Source organism: Glycine max, chromosome 2 (assembly GCF_000004515.6).
Source record: "Glycine max cultivar Williams 82 chromosome 2, Glycine_max_v4.0, whole genome shotgun sequence".
Classification (NCBI taxonomy): Eukaryota; Viridiplantae; Streptophyta; class Magnoliopsida; order Fabales; family Fabaceae; genus Glycine; species Glycine max.
This window is the reverse complement of record NC_016089.4, coordinates 42,380,036-42,403,228: the sequence shown is the minus strand read 5'-3', so window position 1 is coordinate 42,403,228 and position 23,193 is coordinate 42,380,036. Positions and strand designations below refer to the sequence as shown.

The 23,193-nt window shown below is 30.6% G+C and overlaps 1 protein-coding gene across 1 annotated transcript; it reads right to left on the bottom strand.

Moving 5' to 3' along the window:
- Positions 1–4,620: 4,620 nt before the first annotated feature.
- LOC100819417 (E3 ubiquitin-protein ligase WAV3) lies at positions 4,621–7,039 on the bottom strand. The gene is made up of 2 exons (XM_003519166.5): positions 6,668–7,039; positions 4,621–6,593 (listed from the first exon to the last, which is right to left on the bottom strand). The coding sequence occupies exons 1-2, from the start codon at positions 6,920–6,922 to the stop codon at positions 4,893–4,895; spliced, it is 1,956 nt and encodes a 651-aa protein (XP_003519214.1). The 5' UTR covers positions 6,923–7,039; the 3' UTR covers positions 4,621–4,892.
- Positions 7,040–23,193: the final 16,154 nt, after the last annotated feature.

Genomic DNA, 23,193 nt, shown 5'->3' with positions numbered 1-23,193 from the left:
AAGAAAACATTTTTGTACCATTATACATTTAAGTTACCTAAATCATTTAATATTATACCATTATACCTAATTAAACCAATAATTCACAACATATATAAAATAGAAATAAAAAAAATTATAAAACAGAAATATATATATACCATTATAAAACAAAATAATTATAATTCACAATATATATCAATATATCATTATACCTAATTAAACCAATAATCCATTATTAACTAACAGAAATATATATATATATATATATATATATATATATATATATATATATATATTATAAAACAGAAATAAAAAAAATTGCTAATAATTTAACATTCCGGAAGAAGGTCTTCCGGAAGTGGTCATTCCGGACCTTCCTCCTGCTGTGTCTAAAATTTCTTCCGGATACACTTTTTACTGTTTTTCTTCTGTAAAAACTAACCGGAAAACGAAATAAATGCGTACCTCCGACGAAATAGGAAGAACAACCACTAACAAAACTTCAAATACGGAACACGGGACCACCAAATCTTCAAATACTTCACGGGACCACCAATGGAGACTGCAAAAGGGACCACCACCGAAACAACAGCAAGCAAACGGAAGAAACATAGAAGAAAGCGCAGTAAAAAAAAGCGTGAAAATTTAAAGAAAATTACACAACGGCAAAATCGTCGTTACATACGCATTAAATATTATTTTATTTTTACTTATTATTATAAAATGAAAATTCTTTTTTCTTCATTTTGTTATAAAATAATAATCATTTTTTTATTATATATTAACTTTTGTAATAGAAATTAAATGTTATCATAATAAATAATTTATATTTTTAATAAAATTTACAAATTAATTAATTTTTATGGTTTAAATTATACTAAATTGTCACACAAATTAATATTTGACATGCGCGTAAAAAACAAATTATAAATATTAGTCATAATTACGTTCACTAATTATTTAATTATTTATGTATAATAATATTAATTATTTTATAATTTAGTTTATCCAATTAAAAGTAAATTATTACAAAATAAACAATTTTAAAAAAAAAACTAACTTCCGGAAGAAGCTTCTTCCGGAAGAAAATGGAAATCTTCCGGAAGAAGCTTCTTCCACAAATATTCCGGATGACGTTCTTTCGGAAGTAGTTTCTGAGTATTTCCGGAAGACACAAATTCTTCTTCCGGAAGAAGGTTCTTTCGGAAAAGTTCCGGAAAGAGATTTTCCGAAAAAATCTTCTTCCAGAAGAAGAATTGCTGAAAAGTAATTTTGCCACTTCACTGTTTACTGGATGTCCTAGCAATAATACTGGGTGCACGTAGCAACTCCCTTGTTTGTACTGTTGCGCTTCTAAAAGGGGAACACTAAATTTTGCAATGGAGTACAGCTTCTAAAAGTTTAGGGGCAGCCGCTATCATTCGCTTATTTATTTTATTTTTTGTTCATGCTAGAACGGCTAAATTCCTCATAAAACAATTTTTTGGTCTTATTTGTTTAATATATTTAAAAATCAGCTTGTCAAGTTTTTTTTTTTGTGATTTTTAACCGCCAAAAAAACAAGCTGTCATAAAATATAATTAAATAATAATAAAATTAACTTCAAATCGTCACTTAATTGTGAGAATTGATAATAAGGACTATTGGTTAATTTTTATCCAAGAACTAAAAGTATAAACTCAATATATTTCACGACTAAAAGAGAGGATGATAAAACATTAAAGTATATATAATAATTTATTTTTAGTATTTTTAAATTTAAATTATTATTCACTTGTGACACATGTTGAGGCTGATTTATTTTTAGCACGAAAAAAAAAAAACCTGGCAACCACTCAGACTTAGGTCAATTAGAGTACTTCTGCAGAAGGGTGGCCAGCTAGCACAGAAGAGTGAGTTTCCTCATTAACAAAACAAAGAAAAAAAATCATAGCAACAACACATGGTAGGAGGACGAAGATAGATATTGATGGATTGGACAACTGAGACACTTCCTCTGCTGGGTTCCACATCTCTAGAAATATGATCCCTCTTATTATCGCAATCTAACTTTTGCCATATTTATTATCGAAGACTTTGTGTATGCTTGATCTGTAGTTAGAAAAATTATGTATTTAATTAATAAAAAAAAATGAACATAAAAATAAGAGCTTTAATCGGTTGATAAAATTAGTTTTGATTCAAATGTAATTTTACAACCATAAATCAAACATATTCTCTATATCTCTTATTTTGCCAATGCGTGTACAATCGTGTCCATGAATAAGGTGAAGATTATTAGCTAGCTAGTTGTCAAAGATAGCTGACAGAGGCTGTTTGAAGAGAACGAATTGAATTGAATTGAATTGAATTGGCACGACATGTATGAGTAGTAAAGCATATATCAATCTAAAGTATGTGATTTAATTTTGAGTGAGATTGCGGCTTCCCACTTTAGTACAATGAAAGAAAAAGATGGTGCTGTTCAATTTCAATCGCTTTACGCCTTTAATTACCTGAAGAAATATCTGGGTAAGATGCATAAAATAGCTAGGGTACATGCTTAAATTGTTGCTTAAAAAACTTTGACCTCTTACAAAGGATATGTGGATTTTGTAAAGGAGTGTATTTCAAATGATAAAATATAATTATAATCATTAGTTTGAAAAACAATAGATGAGATTTAGATAGAATACATGCATACACATGAATAATAAATTATGAAGTTGTTAAAAATTCAATTATTAACTTAAACCAAATTCTAAAAAAAAAAACTTAAGTAAACTATCACTACATTTTATATATTTTTTCAAGACATTCTATATTCTTTAAAGTTTAAATTATATCTATTTGGTTTTAGAAAAATTATATAAGACACTCTTAGTTCTTAATTTATCTATTAATTAGATGAAAGGACTAAAATAAATCTTACATAATTTTATCTATAAAAAAACTTACATAATTATTCAATGATTTTCTTTTTCTTATTAAGAAGTTAAGTTGAGATAAATAGATTTTTTTAAGAAAGAAAAAGATTTGATTGTGTTATTGGAATCAATTTATAATATTTATGCGTTCTATTCAAGTAAATTCACGTTCAATAGAAGTATGTTTAAATAGTGTCTGCATAAAGCTTTTGTTCCATATAAAAGGAAAAGATATGATTCACGTTTTAATTTTTTCCAAACACACTTAGCATGTTAATTGGATTTTTATCCACACAACTCCAATGTGAATAACGAATGTTAATCCAAATACAGATTTAATAACATGATCAAATATTATCTTTCCACCTTTAACAACCAAAATACACATAAACTACTGGTGATTTGATTGAACATAATACACCCCTTTAGAATCGCATGTTAAACACTTAAACTCGCACTGATGTAGGGGAATTTTATTTCCCAAAGATAAAAGAAACTTTTTATTTTCCTTTTACCATAGCTAGCTATCCAAGACATAGTATGTCTCTAATGATTGCGATGTATTTTTAATCGCCAAACGGGAAGATAAGGTACTTAAATACGTAAAAGATCGGAAAGGCATCCAATTATTATATTATTATTATTATTCAATGTAATCATTTGTTCATCATTATTCGTCCAACTCGTTCTATGTTATGAGCTGTCCTCTGCCATATTATTCAACCAAAAGATCATTTTAAGCTTTTTTACTCACGTTTCCGGTCCTTAATCATTATCCCCGGCCACGAACTCACTAGACAAAATTTTCATTCTCCAAAAGCCAAAATGTTACTATTTACTTCTAATAATAAAAAAAAAAATGGGGAAGAACAGAAAACGTTATCTAATTTGTTGCAACCTTTAACGATTTTGTCATTCATATGTTTCATATCGTAAAATCTCCAGCCTAAAATCAACAACATGGCGACATCTGAGTGCGCTAGTTTGAGAGTTTTTCGGTGCATGCATCGTTTGAATTCTGATATTCAAAAGGGATTGGTTGAAATTCATAAACACAAGACAGGGAAATAAATCCAATCAGTTTTCGTGCTTTCCCATAATGGATGCTATTTCCCAACTATTAATCATACTATGCCTGAGTACTATTATATGGCACGAAAATTGAAATTATAAACGGAACCGATTTAAGAATTATTGTAAATCTTTTATATTATTTTTTATTTTTATATTTTTTGTTTTTATATGAGACTTAATTATCTAATTCATTAAAATTAAAAAAAAATAATTAATTTAATTGATAATAATAATTTTTTTAAAATTAACTTTGTCATTAATATTTTTTTATGTAATAATTTATCAATATTTTTTTCATGAAAGATATTTTTATTTTTAAAATAATTAATACAAAAATATTATAAATCAAATCATAAATATAGAGAAATATTAGTCGAATAGAGAATTCGTCAAATTATACTAAGAATGAATTCCATCTTTCATATTCTGTTACTTTATTAAATTATGCTTTTTATCTCATCCATGATGATTTCTGTTTTTACCTTTTTTACATGTGCCACGTTGATTCATATTCTTTCATCTCGTACCACCAAATAACAATCCTCTAAAAAGAAATAAATATTATTTTAAATTTATGTCTTATATATAAATAAGAACCGATGAAGTATATAAAAAAAAATCGATTAATCAAAATTAACCAAGTAGTACTACTTTTGTGTTGATCCGTGCAATTAAAAACTCTTAACGTAAACTTGCTCTACAGGAACAGGAGTAGAGTATTATACACATAACATTCTCCACCCTTTCTTCTAGTAATCTTCCTATGCATGAAGAAAAGGGCATAACGCCCTCTTATACCTACCTGTCCCCATTCCATTAAGCAACCTATCTGTAACCAGTAACTACAATTCCATACTTTTATTTTATTTTATACATTTTCGGGAACCTACATTTTCTTTTTATAAAAATACAAATTACAACTAAGCATTATTAAAACCTAGCATTCTCGAAGCCGTGCAAGTCGCTCACTTTGTTCAAGGACTTCTTCATCCTAGCCATTTTAGCCAGCTTCTCAGCGGCTCTCCAAGCCGACGTCGGCGTTAAAACCTCACCACTCTCATCCACCCACCTCGCCTCCCTCTCAACCCGTTGCTGCTGCTTCTGCCACTGAAGCTCCACAAGCTCGGCTTCCAAGCCACGCACGTATTCCTCAGCCGAGCCAAGCTGAGCCAAAAGCGCCCGAGCCGAAGAAAGCAAATGATGAGCACTCGAAAAATCGTTGTGCTTAGCCAGCCTCCGCGACTCGGCTACGGCTCGGCTCGTAATAAACACATTTCTAAGCCGCTCCACCCTACCGCCACAAATTGGAATACTCTTAGGCGGCGGCACCACCGTAAACACATGTTCCGCACCGTATACAAACTCTTGAGACACAGGGTCTTTGTTAATATTAACACACCGCAATGTCATCACGTGGTGGGTCCCCAATGCTGACGTGGGCACTCTAACCTCTACTAACAATTCCTTCTCTTCTTCGGCGTATAAATCACCAAGCCGAGCCGCGCTAGTACTCAGCGCAGTGGGTCCCCCGCTGCATGAATAAACGGCTCGGATTTCCGCCGGCGCCGAGAAACCAAGCTGAATTCTCAAATCATGCACCGCCACACTCAATGTTCTATCAACGTATAATGCAAAATCATCCTCTAACGGTTCGTGCATTAAGCCGGTTCTCTTCGTCTCGAAGCCATACGAAAGAACCGGAACTTTGATACAATCGAACCGGATGGAAGAAGACACGTGGCTTAAGAATCTCCGTTGATTTTTGTTGTTGGCGTTATCGTGACCGTCTGATAAGAGCAAAATCTTAGCGAGAGTGTTTCTCTCTCTCCGATCTTCGAGAACCTTCGCGGCTATGTTCATTGCTTCTTCACCAACGCTGTTTCCATGGCCACACACGAGCCTATCTACGACGCGCCGAGCCGCGCGTTGTCCCTGAGCTGTCATTCTCCGCAGCGGTAGCAACCGTTTGGAATCAGCCGCGGAAGCCACGACGGCGAGCCGGTCAGCCGCGCCGAGAGAAGATATAACCAACCGCATCGCGCGCTTTAGCATGTGAAGTTTCGCGCCGCTCATGCTGTTTCCAACGTCAAGCACCGTCACGAGATCCATCGGAGGCCGCCGCCATCGCGGCGGCGACAGCACCGGTGGAGCTTTCACTCTTAAAACCAAAGCACGTGTTTCGTGGCTTTGCGAAACTGATATGACCGCGCACTCCGGCATCAGCTTCACTCGAACGCTCCTCGAATCACCACCGTCGTTTTGTCTCAACGAGGATTGAGGCTTTGGATCGACGAAAAAGCCAGGGAACTCGGATACGTCGTCGTTTTCTTCATCTTCGGGGATTGGAGCGATTTGTGCGGAGCATGTGAGAGGAGAAGGAAGAGGCTCGTCGTCATCGTAGGAGGAGACAGAATCGGAACGATGATGATGAATCGGTTGATTTTGTTTCTCGGCGTTGTTTTGCAGAAGCGGCACGTCGTTCCACGTGGCGTCGCATACGGGGCAGACGTTGGTGCGTGCATGGGAAACGGAAACGACGCATGGGAAGTGAAACGCGTGACCGCACTCTGCAGTGTAAATGGCAGTTCCCTGCCCTGTCTTCACGCTATTCGAACAGATTCCACAATTATTCTGTTATTATGTTTTAAAAAAATTAGTGTTGTGATAATTAAAAATGAAAAGGAGGATTAGGTTGAATTACTTACTCTGAATTTGAAACTGTTTCTGAAGAGGGAGAGGTTGAGCTTAGGAGAGAGAGGAGAATTTGAATTTGAAGTATTGGTTTTGGTTTGAAATTTGGGACTGCTATTTGATGATAATTCTGTGATTGTTGAAGAGAGAAAGCCGAGGCTGACGCAGCTTCTGGGGGAAGGAGTAGGGCTTTGGGTTCTGTGTTTGGTGCGTATTGTGGAATTATCTGGGTCGCTAGTGCAAAAGGCCCTTCTCCAACCAGAACCCATACTGAGAGACGCGAGGCAAAGTGAGACTGGGATGAGAAGAGAAGAGAAGAGAACAGGTACTAAACAGTTCGGCCTGGCTTTTCAAGTGAGTACTAAAACTTTTCTTGCCTTCGATCCCTATCTATACATTTTTATATTAGAAAAAAAGGTTGTCTTCATATCTCACATCTTTTTCGGCTCTATACACTCATCCTAAGGCTAGAGATAAGAAGAGAAAAATGTTACACGTACTGCATAATGTGATAAAAAAAAATTGTATTTTAAACTAAAAAATTAAAACCATAATGAAGATAAAAAATGTAAGAAAAAATTTTGGAGAAAAAAAACTAACAATATATATAATAAATTTATACAAAAGTTTACAAACCGAAGAGAAATATCATGTAAGGGTGACAAAATAAATTATACACATTAGATTAATCATCTTAAAAAGTGTCATTTGCTTCCTTTTTTGTTGGATATCATGTTCCAAGTTCTCAATCTGTAATTAAGAGAGCATTTTGAAAGAAAAATATGAATAAAAAATACAAGCATTTCAATAATGAAAACTGTAAATGTAAAAGCAATCACAACACTTGCACTATATTGTTTGGCCTCAATAAACACGTCAAACAAACTTGATTGACATTATAGGAACTGCAAACATGTATTTGGAGACATCTGTATTGACATAAATAAAAAGATTGGGGAGGAAGTTACTGATTACTAATTTCTTATTGCTTTTACACCAACACATTTTAGTGTGACGTTGTTTGTAAACAAGGCAAAATACCTGATTTTTGGAGCCTTCAAGGTCACGTACAGATTGCTCCATCAAGTGCTTCAGAGTGTTGGTATTGAAGCAATATCTCCAACTAGCATTTTGACTTGTTCAACAAGAAGATCCTTTTGATCAGACGTTGTCATCCCACCCAACAATTCAATTACCAGTCTCAATTAACAATTTTAATACCATGCCAGCTTTGGGAGAACTTTATTGAAAACAAAAATTGAGTAATGTAATATAAAATATTAAAAAAAATAACATATACTATTATAGAGAAAGGATGACGAGTTTTCCATGTTAATTTTGTTCTACTGATTAGTTCACCAGCTTGTGTTGATTCACTAACAATACTGCTAGCTGGGGAGAACTCTTCATTCCATCTACTAGATGATTTTTTATGTTTAACGTCATGAAATAGATCTGATGACACTGTAAAAGAATCTTTAATTTCTAACTCTCATATTCAATCTGTCGAGAGAGGAATTCAAAGTATATATAAGCACTTTCAAAATGAAAACTGAAAAAGATCACACCAAAATTAGAATTCACCTGGAACCAATTTATCATCAATGATCACCAAAATAATTTTAAATTAAAGTTCATGGATAATACTGGCACTCCATATTCCAAGATGATTGGAAATATTAGCATTTGTTTATAAAAAGCCAAATAAAAACAGAGCAAGAGACTCATCATTTATCGATAGAATAGAAATAGTGAACCAAGTACTCTAAAAAGATTTTAATTTAGATAAGAAATAGTAAGAATATAAGAAACTTGTGTATCTTCTGCAACTCGCAAATTTTGTTCAATTGCATCAAGTAAATCATTTATCACCTGATACCAAGAAGAAACAACAAAAATCTCTTTATTAAAACAAACATTAATACACAAAGATAATATAACAAGCAACAAGATGACAATCAATGCCACATTGTGATAGAGACAAGATGAAAATTTAAGGCAAGTACTAGACCATGTTCAACACAAAAAGGATGGAACCAACGATATTCTATCATTTACCTCATTGTATATCTCTAAATATGACACTCGGAGTAAGAATTCTCTTCCTAGGGTTTGCAACAAAAATATAATTAGACACTCCAAGCAAGATGATGTAAAATATATTTAAGATGGAACACTTTGGAAATCAAGTCAAGCTAAAAATTAGCGGCTAGACGATGTTTCAACTGAGGCTCTAATCTCAAATCATATGTCGAGTTTAAGTATGTGATTTTCATAGCTAATTTGGATTAGAATACAAAACTCCTATAGTTTCTTGTAATGTATTCTTTATTCACACACACCCCTTTTAATTAACTTAAATAGAATCATAACTCTAGTTGCACGTTTTGAGCACTGATAATATGACACTTTTCAATTTCCACCAGAAATTATCCTAACCCTACAAGTGGTTTCACACTTTCACATGTAATTTATCACTAACATAAGTGCTTAGTAGATAGTTTACCAGATTGTTATACCAAAAACTAGTTAACTGTCTATCCTCCATAATGTCTAGAGAAACAATGACAACAATAAGTGGATCAAAACCCTTTAAACACCATAGAGAAATAAATCTTTTGAGAAAGTATCAATTGAAACTCTTTACCTCAATTAAGCTACCATGCCAAATAAAAGATATATATATATATATATATATATATATATATATCTCATAATATTAGTACTAATACTTTTTGAGTTCTAACACTTTTAAACTTATTTAGTATCAAATTTATTAAAAATTATAAAACTATGAGTGAAACCTATTACTAATTAATTAAGTAAGAAGTTGAATGACTATATTTTGAAATTTATTTTATTACTAAGTAAGAATTTTAACTACTTAATTTAGTAATTTTCAATAATTTTGGTCTAAGTATTCTAAAAAAATATCTTTAGAAAATAATACTACTCTATCGATCTTTTCACTACTCAACCATGACTTTGCTAAAAGCTGCAAACAACACATATTATTTTCTTCTGGAAACTGACAAATATATACATTCATTGGGAGTGGAATGGATCTCAAATCTCAATGTCTTCCATGAAAAAATTAATTTGAAGATCTTCCGCTATACCCATTCATCCTTTTGATGTCAGCTACTTGAATCATTACTTGAAATTTTCAATGGACGATTACACATGTTCTCAGAGGAAAGAAAGAAAAAACTTAAGGCAATAATTAATACATGATGGTGTAGAAACTATAAAATTTATGATAACAAAGGGAAGAACCGAAGCACCGAACCCGTCTATAGTGCATGCATAAACATCATCACGTCACGTAGAAGGTTAATCATACAACTAACGACAATACGTTCTTTGAGATACATACTCTTCACCTTGAATTATTTGAGATAAGAATAATTATATAGGACCAACAAGCTAATTCCATTGAAATATTATTAACAAAAATTCAAAAAATGCAACTAATTGGTTATGGATCATGGAGTCACATCTTGTCATAAGTGTGCAAGCTAGCTAGCTAATTATAATTAATTAGTGATACCAGGAGGTTCATGAATATGGCTTGGAATCTTAGGTACCAGAATGTGTTCAGGGGAGATAATAGTAACAGATGGATTAGCAAAGCATTTGGTCTCCAAATATCATGGTTTCGATCTGTGAATTTTCATGTGTCAATTGCTCTTGGTGCATGTCTTTGTTAGAGTGAAGGGTTTTCTGATTTGGGTCTTGAGCCCCTCTGAGTAAAAATAATAATAAGAATCTAATTGCATAATCACTGTCACATTTTCTTTAAAGTAATACATTAAAATTAATTATGAGTACAATATATATGATTTAAATTAGCTTTTAAAACTGCTGAATATTAGTATTTTAATTCATTTTTTACATAATTTTTTAGTTAAAATTATTTTATCCAAGAAAAACAAAAAAGAATTGGCAGTTAAATTTCTCGCATTTAGTCCATGTAACTAGAAAACAGAAAATTTATGGTCCCTTTTATTGTTGTCTGTGGAAGGAAAAAATTCCATAAGCTATTTGACGAATATATTTTTTTCTTTTAAACATTTACATTATTTTCACTTTATTTAGTTTTAGTTTTTTTTTTTAACAATAAATGTTAATGATTTATTTGCTAATTTTTTATTAACAGAAAGAAATAGAACATGTGAACTTTTTTTTTTCTTTCTTCTTAACCATCGAATCAATCTTTCTTTCTAGTTAGTGTAATAGAAAATTTGTATACATTCAGTTAAGTCATTGCAATACAAAAAATTTATTTATATATTTTGAGATATATATTTATGTGACGCGCACACAAGTACATACACACAAGGTGTATCATTTATTTATATCTAATGGAATGAAATTATTATTCATGTTTTTTAATTTCCTTTTTCCTGTAGTTTTCGAATTGTAATGTTGTATATTGCATGATGTACAAAATATAATTGTTTAATAAAATGGTGTTTTCACATCGGTGATATCTATAATGCATGTAGAAATAAGAACTTTTATATCGGATTTAGTCACAACTTATAAAAAAATTATATTTTCTATATCAATTATAATTAAAATCAATCTATATATATATATAAAAAAATACTTTTATGAGTTTTGAAATCAATTCAGAAAGTACTTACTTTTTATATCGACTAATTACACATCTCCCTATGAGTTAAAGTAGAAAGTAAAAAATAATCCATGTAAGAAAAATCTTTTTGTACTAGTGAAAATTCAACACATAAAAAAATCTCAAATACTTACTTGGGAACTAGACTAGGGTAACATGTGGCTAACTACGTTAAATATGTTAGTGCAATTCTCTTTTCCTTTATCTTTTGAATTCTCTGCAGTATTTGTGTTTCCATTTTAAAATTCTCTCTCACCGAACCTATAGAACATGCAATTCATTTTCACTTGATTTTGTCATTTGGCTTCAGAACTTATTCTAATTTAGAAGGCTAACAGCTCATCAAGAAGTTGATCCTAGTTGGAAATTTGACGAATTCAATTATTCAACTATCATTGAAGGGTAGATTTAGTCTTTTCATTGAGGATAAATGTTTTCTAACTACTGGAGTTCTCTATGTAATTATTTATGGTATCTCTGGTACCCATATATAATACTTTTGGTTGATCCAAAAAAAAAAAACTATCATTGAAGGGTAAGTCCATCTCAATTGGCCATCGTACTTTGATAGGACAAATAATGCTTAATAGAAAGAATTTATTCATATAGATCATTGATCACAAGCTTTTAGCAGGCTGTGTTGATTTAGAGAAGGCTCCAACTATTCCAAAATATGGTAGATGAAAAAGAAGGGGGAGAAGGATGAAAAGTGATTCAAAGACGTAGACATGAAAAAAAAAATGCAAAAATCAAGAATATTTTGTATCGTGTTGTTATTCTGAAATGATTTGGAAGAAAAAAAATCTAAATTCAAAACAGTCAAGCAAATGTAGTACAAGATAGAAGTGACTTATGAAGAAACAAGCAAAAGTAAAACACAACAAAAAAAGGTGAATCGATACCGATGGAAATATCTTGCACACTGCTTTATGATGGGGTGAAGAAAGGTTCAGTGGAGTCCCTTTATTAAGCCAAAAAATTTGGCACATAATTAATAAACAAAAATTAATCTCAAATGGTTGCTTGGAGCCTACACTTAAGTCAGCCAGAACTAGAATATCTATTAGCACAAATGCTCTTTGAATTGTCTGCACTATTTGCATTTCAGTTTCTTTTAAATTTAATTTATATCTCTCTTTCATTGAATTATTAGAACACTCTTGATTCTGTCGGTCAATAACATAAGAAATAAATCACATGTTTAATAAAAAAACAAATGAATCAGATCCACATGAGAAGTCCTTTTGTGGTCCGTTCTTTGGGTGCAGTTTGGAGACCAGCCCTTGGAGGCCCCTCCTCCCCAAACAGCCTTACTCTTATCATAGCCTTACCCTCCACGCGATCACATCATGCCTTGCCCTCTCTATGCTTGTCCTTTGTGAGGTCTACTATTCAAAGACTAATTAATTACTGATCCCAAGTACCTCAGCTAATAATTTCAAGGTTTAATATTTACATAAGAATATTACCAAGTGTATTTAGAGTAAGACTTGTTCGATCGCAAATTTTAAGAGTGTATTTCGTTTGGTGTTTGGTCATTTGGACACCCAAACTCAGATTCATTTCTACGACAAGTTGCACCTGCATGTTTGGTAAATTCTTTTAACAGTGACTTTCATCCAAATTGAGATTTACTCTAAAGTTACTTCTTTAATTTATTGTTTTTCTGTTGAACATAGAAAACTCTAAACTTAAATCATTAAAATCAAGTCATTACATTAAACCTACTTTTAACTAAATTTAAGTTTACAATGTTCAATCAAACTTCACTTTTTACACTGTAATCCAAACAGATACTAAGTGTCCAATTTTTTAATATTTTAAACTTGTTTTTAGTTCTGTGTTTTGAGTTCTTAAAATTTATATCAAATCTTCATCTTAGACTACACAAATCGCTTTTATCTCTCCCAAAATAAAGTTCTTTATTGTACGTACAATGTTTTGGATTGGACTTGAGGCTCAATCCTCTTAACAAGGCAATTGAGCTTAATAGAAAAGCATCCTTATCTCTCATATGGTGACGTTTGGATCATGGTTACTTATATTTTTTGTTTCATAGACTGTTATTTCTACCCTATAATTTGCTTTTTGTGTTATTGCCTATTGCATATCAATCCTTATGTATGACTATAGTAGCACTCAGAAAATTCCATATTGGGCAAAATAGGCATTAAACATCGAATTTTCCTTGGCGATCGATGGCTTCACTTTCAGCGGTACAGCACGGTAACCTGATGAACTTGACCTTCACACTAGGCTAGGTATGAATTTTGTGAGATCTAGTGCTCTACTTTTTGTCCAAATTAAGGCTCACTTTACGACATGCTTGGCCTTAGATAGCATTGATTGGTCGGGCTTTGGTTCATTCACTCGTGGGATTTGCCTCTACCTTTTATGGTCTGTTTCGTGCGGTGGATAGAAAGTGTGATGCTAAGGATAAGTTTGAAATGAATCCCAAAAAGAGGTTTGAAATTGAAGAGAAAATTGAAATTTTTTTATGAGTCTCATGATTATGATTAGAGATAATGTCAAGATAGATTAGATAAGTGAAAAATAATTTTCATCAAATTAATTTTTAAGATAAAGTTAAATCTAAATGCATATTTTAAGACTTTTTTTCTTTTTTTTTTTTCTACAACTAAATGAAAAAAAAAGCATCTGATTGATTATATATTTTTTTTAATTTTCTTTCATATGAATATAACATAAGAGACAGGTCAGTTTATTATTTGAAGAGCAAATAACTATATTTAACAGGTCAGTTATTCTCAAAAGTTAGTTTATAAGTGAAAATTGTCTCACTTATATACGCCAATTCAGTTATATCAACTATAGCATATTATTAGCAAAACAGTGGTCATATCCTTTAAGTTGCAACCAAAGTCTAACACAATTGTTATATTGGGTGGGATTCCTTAAATATGTTGCTAAAAGTTCAAAGTTCAATTATTTATTTATGCATATAGAGAAGACTTTGTTAGGAGAAATAAAATTTATTTTGGTAATATCTGTGTTTCGAAAAATTAGTCTCATGACTTTTAGGTGGGAAAATACTTTTTTCTTTTAGTAAACAAAATTAAAGAAATTAATCCTTTAAGTTGCAAATGAGTGTTGTAGGTGCATCGCTCATGTAATGCTTTGGGGAAAAAAATGGAAGAGTGTGGATTTCGGTATTAGGTATGATATGATCAACAAAATTAATTCATGCTCAAGCATCATTAGTGTGGTTGATGAATTTACCATCGGATGTGAACTCATTTAATTAATTGAGCTAGCGGCCACAACAATTTTTTTGGTGGAGTCAAGTCCCGAACGGAAAAGTGACAATAGCATATAACAATAGTAGTATTTGAAATCATTGCTACGTTCAGTTGTTCTAGTTTGTTATAATGACATCAATTGGTGGTAAAGTCACATTAGTTTGTAGCATGAGGGATTTGGAATTTTTGAGTTGAAGGACTTTTGAAAGAAATTTTTTAGAGGAAACATCAAATTTGATTAACTAATTAAAGCATATATCCATACAGATAAGACATTGGATATGGCTTGAAGCATTCCTTAACTACAGAGTTGTTGATGAGTTTACTGATATGGCACACACCTGACAATTCACAAACTATTCCATAATCTCATGTATTGCTGCCAAGGTTTCTTCTATACTTCCTCCAGTATTGAATATAAACAAAAAAAAAAATCACTTGTGTGTTGGCTCAAATATAACTAAATTTAAAGAGAAATATTAACGATATTCTCTCTTATATACTATTTTGAACACAATTACTTTTAATTGATTGAAATTTATTGAATAGGATAAAAATATGTTGAGTCTCATGTTGTACGTATTTAACGATTATCTTTTCTAATTTTTAATTTTTATTAAAGAAGGTGTCTTTGAAATAATGTGTTCTTAACAATTTTTTATTAATTTTGTCTTATTTAATAAGATTATTATTCCCAAAATAGCCTTTGTTTGATTGAGATTTAATTTTAATCACTCTCTCTTATTTTTTTATGTCAAGTTTCACAACAGTAATAGTATATATTATAAAAAAAGTTAATGAGATTCGTATAATTAAATATTATTAACTACATTTTTTATTAACTGGAACTTACTTATTTGCTTATATCTGAGAACACAGAAAAATATGCTAACTATTAAACACCATCTATTTCAACAAATTATAATTAAAGATAATAATTTTACGAAATAAATTTTATCAAATGTATATGACTCCACACTTGGCACATTTTGTGGGCAGCTATCCCCAGAATATTTTTTAATAATTATCAATATAATAGATATGTATAATTATAAATTATCTCCCTAATTTAAAATACAAAAAAATCATAATTAATATGAATATTTTCCCACAAATTTATGTATAAAAGTATCGTTGTTACAACTTAAAATTTCTAAATTCATCACTATTTTGTATAATTTATCTTAAGTTAAATATTTTTTATTTTTATAAGAAAATGTTAGTAATTAATATATTATGTTAGTGAGAAAATTCAAATTCATATCATCCTTATTACTCCAATCCTTATGTGATCCTTCCCAACCACCAAACCACCTTACATGACTCCCAGGATTAAATAAGTTAAATCAAAATTAAGACAAGTGAATTTAAAATTGAACTTAGGAATAGAGGCAGTTTAAATATTTTTTTAACAAGTATATCAGGAGAAAAATTAAAAAATTAAATTTCTTTTATAAGTCGTTAAAATTAATTTACAAAAGATAATTTTAACTTATAAAAAATTTTCTCATCTTCTCATCTATCTTCTCATCTAATTTTTCTAAAAATTGCTCTAGGTAAGTTAATTTTAACTTATAAAAATAATTTAATTACAAAAGATATTAATAAAATATTAATTAACATAAAATGTGGGCACAAAGAGAAATAGCAACATTTAAAGGCTAGGAGTGCTAGATTTATCTCCGTATTTCAATTGAACATATCTGAAATCCTAAAAGATAAAAACTTGTATTTATGGCTATGTTAATGTTTGGGTGGTCAGCAAATGTATCGATTCACATAAGTAGTATATAAAACGATAAGATTGAGTATCATATTCTCACGGAATTTGTTTCTCCCAGACATTGTACATTTAGTGTGCAAACATTTGTATGGATTAAAAGCAGAGTAAATATCAATTTAGATTCTGGACTAAAATCTATTTGCACATAAACTAAATATCTAAATTATGAAGATGAAAACTATCAAGTAAAAAGCGTTGGGTCGTTCTACTGAATTTCTCTTGATGTTTAATATCTATTTTTCTCTATTTAACGTTATCCTAGTGTTCTTATGCTAAGAAACTACTCAAATCAAGATCCCTCTAGTGAATGAGCCTAATTATATTTAAACTTCGTCCTTGATTCCTTAACAAACTTAGTCTAAAAGAGTTACATTAAGCTTACAACATAATATGAACTAGATCACTGCATTCCATTCCTAGACATACAAATTTTTAGCTTACTTTACCAAGTTATAAGGCTTTAAAGCAATTCCTAATGCTAAAAATCCGAACTATGCATACAAATGGGTGATCAAGCCACAAGCATGTAAAATAAGCATAGATAGAAGCAATGAACACATAAAAATAACATTAAATAGATAGTAAGAGTATTACATCAAGATTTTTCAACAGAACTCTCCAACAAAGAGGTTTAGCCTTCCATTACAAGCAATGCAATCTCACAATACAAGGAAGGAATAGCTTTGGGTGAAAGAAAATGGAAAAAGATGATTGAGGATGTCTCCTACAACCTTTACCCTATACTTCACTCCTTCTAACCTAAGCTCTCTCTGCTGCTCTCTTTCTGTCTTCTGTACTTCCAAAACATGCGCTCTCTAAACTCTCTTATTTCTGTTAACTTCAGTGTTTTAAAGGCTCTTGGACCTTTCATCATCTGAAGGCTTGCTGGCTCGCTAAGCGAGAGTAAGTGAATTTTGGCTTAGCGAGATAGGACGCGCTGAGCGCGAGAAGAGACAACGTCCTCGTTGGGCGGGCTGACTGTGCGTTGGGCGAGCACATCTCTGGCTTATCCTCTTCTAGGGTTTTCCCATCTGCTAAGCGAGCTGTATACCTCGCTAAGCAGATGTCACTCACTGAGCGGATCTATCTCGTTGAGCGAGTCATCAGCTACTTGAACCTTCTCTTCTTTAGCCTAAAACTGAGTTGGATTCAACATTAATTCATAAAATTGGAGTATCTACTCTATAAAATCACACTAAACAAAAAATATATACAATTCCTACAAAAAGAACCATAAATTAAAGGTAAAAACATTATTTCTTTACAAATATTCAACATCAAACTAACTCATGAATAACAACTAACAATTAATAGGAACTTTAATTTTCTTAACGAGCCTATAATACCAAGTCATGTATAAGTTAATTAATTCTATTTTCACCTATAATACCAAGTCTTCATGAGTTATAGTTCAAGCTGCATGCATTAATTAGGTTATTGATTTTTTATATGTGGTTTTGTCCTATTAATAGAACGAATCATACCCTAAAATTTTGATGGGAACTCTCCTATATATTAATTAATTAGAGAAATGTTAATAACACATTTTCTAACATTTTTTAAACATATGTTATATTATTAATTGAAATTTATTAAAAATTATAATTTTTGATGGGTTTCATATTCATGGTTTAAAATCAAATTTCTTGAATATTCTTTAATTGGATTTTTGCAAATTAAGTAAATTATTATGAAACTAATAAAAGCTTTAAAGTATAATGTGAATATCAACAAGTTGATAAGTTGTTGGTTAGAGTGGTTTAGTCTTATTAGTAAGATCTCAAATTCAAGTTTTGAAAATAAATAAAAAAACATGTTTAAAAGAAAATTCTACTAAAAATAACCAATTAAGTTTTTCAATGGAAAATAATCACCAATAAAATTAATTAATTGATATTTTTCACTAATTTCATGATAAAAAAAATCAAACAATAGCCAAACTCATAATTCATTAATATAAACCCGAACAAAAATCATATATATGTTTCAACTTAGGGATCCGCTAAATAAGCATAACCAATATAGAATCTATAGCAAATTAAAAGTAGTCATTTGTCAATTCTGGATTTCGGTTTAAACTCTTGTAGCTAGGTCTCACTCTCTCGAGGTTGGGGAATTCTCAAAAGTGACAATAATACCAGAGCAGATTATTTATTGGCTCGAGAGCGTAAGCACGGAACTGATACATATATATACCTGCAAATATATCTCCTATCATAGACTGATCTATCCAGTCACATGAACAAATATTAATATGCCATGCATGGAATATTGTAACTATATTTTTGACTATGTAATATGAACATTTAGCCAAAGTATATATATGACCAGATAGTTTTGTCAAGTAAAATTTGTTACAAATGATCATTATATATACACGTAAAACTTATCTAAAAATGAGATTCAACTGTTCTATTACACAATTTAATGTCAATAGGAGTAGGGCACTGCTTGTCTTCTACACAAAAAAAGATAAGCAGAATATATAATTAGTAGAAGTCGATCATGCGTGGATTGCTTTGGTAGATGATTAGATGTTATTAAGATGTAGCAAAATTAGCCACGATTATTGTTGTGTTTCCTCTATCAGTACTATTTGATTTGAAACGCTGATTTGAAGTATTAAAGTTCAGATAAAGTGTACGACGGGGATTCATATATATTATATCCAATAATTTGCCACCGAGAATTTTATTTCATTTTTCGGTCGTTTCATATATCTAAGAATCAATATATTTTTTCCTGTCCTCTTTGTGAAATTACTGATCAACATCTGCATCGATGAACCTCTTTTTCGAAAGCATTCCACGTTTTCAAATCGTATTAGAACTAAAAATGAGTTGAATCAAGTTATACTCAAACAATTAAATTTCAAGTTTGACTTGTAAGAAAAGAAAGTGTTAATAATTTAAGAGTGATTATGGGTTGAAATCAACTCAAATAACTCGACTAATTAACCTAATTTAAACCAAAGACAAAACAAAACAGGGTGGATTAAATTAATTCACAATTCGAATCAAATTAAATTTTTTAGAACTCGAGTTGTTCAAGTCGGGTTTTAATTTGGATATTAAAATTTTGAAATTGATGAACTTGATAACCTAAACAACATATACTTTAAATATTTTTATCTAGATGCTATTAAGATGAGACAAACTCGAGTTCATTATCACTAAGGCTCACAATTGCACCCAAAAAAAAAAATACTAAGACTCACAATTGCATTAGAGATTTAAAAATAAAATAGGAAAATCGATGAATTACATGTATCATGAACCAAATTTATATATAATTTTTTTTACATAAAATAAATATAGCATAATCAAAATTTGATCATCATCAGAATTGAAATAACAAGTTAAACCAAGTTGTGTCGCAAGCTTAAAATCAAGCTTTGAGCTTAAAATTTTTTTCCATCAATTCAAGTTAATTAAGTTGGGTTCAACTATTTTCAATCTTATTATTTTAACATAAAATTATATAATTTTTAAAATTATATATTTAATACACAAGAAATTAATACATTTGGCTCCAAAGACATCAACCTGAACAATACTACATGAGATTGAGAGAGTATGTTATTCTTTAATAAGACCTCCAAACACGAGGATTTGAGGTGTGAGGTGCAAGATATTTGAGGGTTGTTGATATTCCCCGACACAGCAAATTTTAATATGTATATATAGTTTATTGGTGATTGAAATAGGTTTTTATGATATGACTCAGCTTAGTGCACAGTGTGTAACACCATGCACCTTTCACTGTATGGATGTGTGTTGTGAACCTTTGCCATCCTATGCTGTTGCTGACATTGCTGCGAGCTCTACATATTTGTCTACTGTTATAATTACAGGAGGATTATTATTTAGGTGTCTCCCCTCACGTTTAAGGTTAGATATTATTTTTATTAATTTATTGTGAAATTTTAACATATTCTATTTTTCTCATGATTATCAGTCTTTTAACATAGTGACCACACAATGTGAATAATTGAAGGAGTGGGCTAGATTTTGCCTTGGATTTGGGTTGGGGCATGAGATGCTGGAAGAAGATCGAAATTGGTAAAATATAATTCTGAGATCGATGATAATGATTAATATTTAGTTTCATGCATATATAATGAGTTTAATTTTCATTGTCAATATGAAGATTTGTTGATAAATAATTAATAAGTGTTTTTTAAACTTGTTGAGATGGAGATTCAATCCATCTAAATTTTTGTTCAGAAAAAATATTTAATATGTTACGTGTCAGGTTACATAACCATTTCAGAATTGTCATGCTTCTCCATAAACAAAGCCATAAATAGTCCAGAATCGACCACTACATTTGGTTGCTCCTTTTCCAATAATGAGTGACCGTTTAATGACTCCTACATGCATTCAAAGCCTAACTTAATCATAAAATGAGTACTGAAACAAATCAAAGGTCATGCTATTGGACATCTTATGTCTAGATGAATAACTTGGAAATTTTAAGCACTAATTTTTGTAGAAACCCTCTATATAAAGAAATAATCATGTGGGAATAATAAAAGCTAAAGGATATAATTAATTTCTTTATCGCCTATAAATTGATTAGTTTGCTGCTGTTGCTGCTTCTTTTTCATGGATTTTGCTATGGCGTTTGACAGGTTCTGCATGAGACAAAATTGATTCATTAGATTTAATTATATATGGCTACTTGTTTCTTTCTAATATTCTGCTTCTTTTTAGTAACTGATTGGATGTATATAATTATAATGGTGCATGCATTAGCAAGTTGACCTTTAGAGCCTAAAAATATAGCCACCCATTTTGCATTAATATTGAAATCACATGGGATGATTGTCAAAACGCTATATCCGATTGGTTCCGAGAAGATATACAATTAAAAAAATAGGCAATTATAGGACTATATAAGTGCTTATCTCATCTCTTCCTCCATATGATAGAATACGTATCCTTTTGGTTTCATTATTTTTTAGAAAATGGTGTTTAGTTTTGTCTTTCTCTTAAAACACCTAAAAAAAAGTGATAAACTTTCTTCCTGGTCCAGGGACCAAGTCTAAATGGTCCCATTCCCATAATTATTTTGCTTCAAGAAGAATGCAAATAAATTCAATCTAACTATATTTCTCTGATAGATCGATCTCACTTGATGATTTGATATTTGCATATATGCTTTTGAATGGAGAAATGTAAGCTTTTAAACATAAACCTTTGTATTAATTAAATGATAAAAATATTTATAAAAAAATAATATTTTTTGTCATGATTAAACTTGCTAAATAATTTAAATTTCTATAATTAAGGAGAGGTGGGAGGGGGAGACTGGGCCACGCTGATGAAGCTGGGCCGCTTGCAGTATATTAGTCTCGTGTCATTCATTGCCGTGTCCGGTATTGGGTGAAGAAAATATTTAACAAAAAAAAGGGAATAAAAAAGATATGAGGGTTTTCTAATATATATATATATATATATATATATATATATATATATATATATATATATATATATATATATATATATATGAAGCTGTTAACACTTTTTTTAATTTTTTGGTGAATTGAGGTTGTTAACACTTAACACTCCTGAATAGTTTTTTCTTTTAAGATTTTTAAAGTTATTTTGTAAGAAAGTAACCAGGCCAGATGGAATATTTGATCATCAGGTATTCTTTGAGTCTATGCTTGGTTGAGAAAGAAAGTGTTCTTGGAGCTTCAAGTTATACTATCTTCATTATGCAAGTGATAAACGACTTTTGTATTTTTCTTTTGAATTCAAAGGTTGTTCACCTTGGAGGCTTCAATTTGAGAGTCATTGAAAGGGGCTTCGCAAGTTGGGTGATCTTAAGTGTAAAAGGCTTGTTATTATGTAATACTTTGATTTAGTGAAACACTCTCGAGCAAAGCTTAAGGGTTAAACGTAGTTCAAGTTAACAGAATCATTATGAATTCTAGTGCACTTTCTTCTATTACTAATTCATTATTTTTATTGCTTAATTCTAGTGCACTTTCTTCTATTACTAATCCATTATTTTTATTGCTTATGCTTTATTATGTTAATTAGAATTGTTAAGGGCTTGAGCTTTCTTTCTACATCTATTTTTTGAGAATTGATCTCTTCGCGATTAAAGATTGAGCATAAAACCTTTTTAAAGTAAATCAATTCATCAAGTCATTGAAGTCACTTGGTTAACAATAGGTTGACCCACAAACTATTGTGTTTTTTTAATATATATATATATATATATATATATATATATATTTAACTTGTGTGAGTACATTAGAAAGTTATAACAAGAAATTATTTTAAAATACACCAATAATATAATTTGTTTACACACTTGTACTAAAATAAATGTATATGTTGGAAAATGTTTGAGATTTGCTAACGTACGTATACTTATTTTTTAGTATGAGCGAACTAACGTATAATTACTGACTATTTTTTTTTAATACACCAGTGAGTGTAACTAAAAAAATAAAGTCCATTTATTATGAGAATTGAGTTGATTAGGCCAATGAATATGGGGCCAAGGCGAACAAGCCCTAGACAAGTGAAAAATAGGTCAAAGGAAGAAAATCATTACATTTTTTCTTGAAAAAATTCTATTGCCAATTTAATGAAATGATAATTAATAAGATATTTTAATTGAATCAGTTCAATGATCAAATCTACATATTCATCGTCTATATATGTAAATTAATAAATAAAATTTATTAATTTTTATCCAATAAAGATCATCACATATATATTGATTTAGTCAAATTATTAATGTCTTATTCACAATAATCTTATAATAAAAAATGATTTTGATTAAAATTAAAAAAAATTCTCATTATCATAATCTGTATTCAATAAAAAAAAAAAGTCT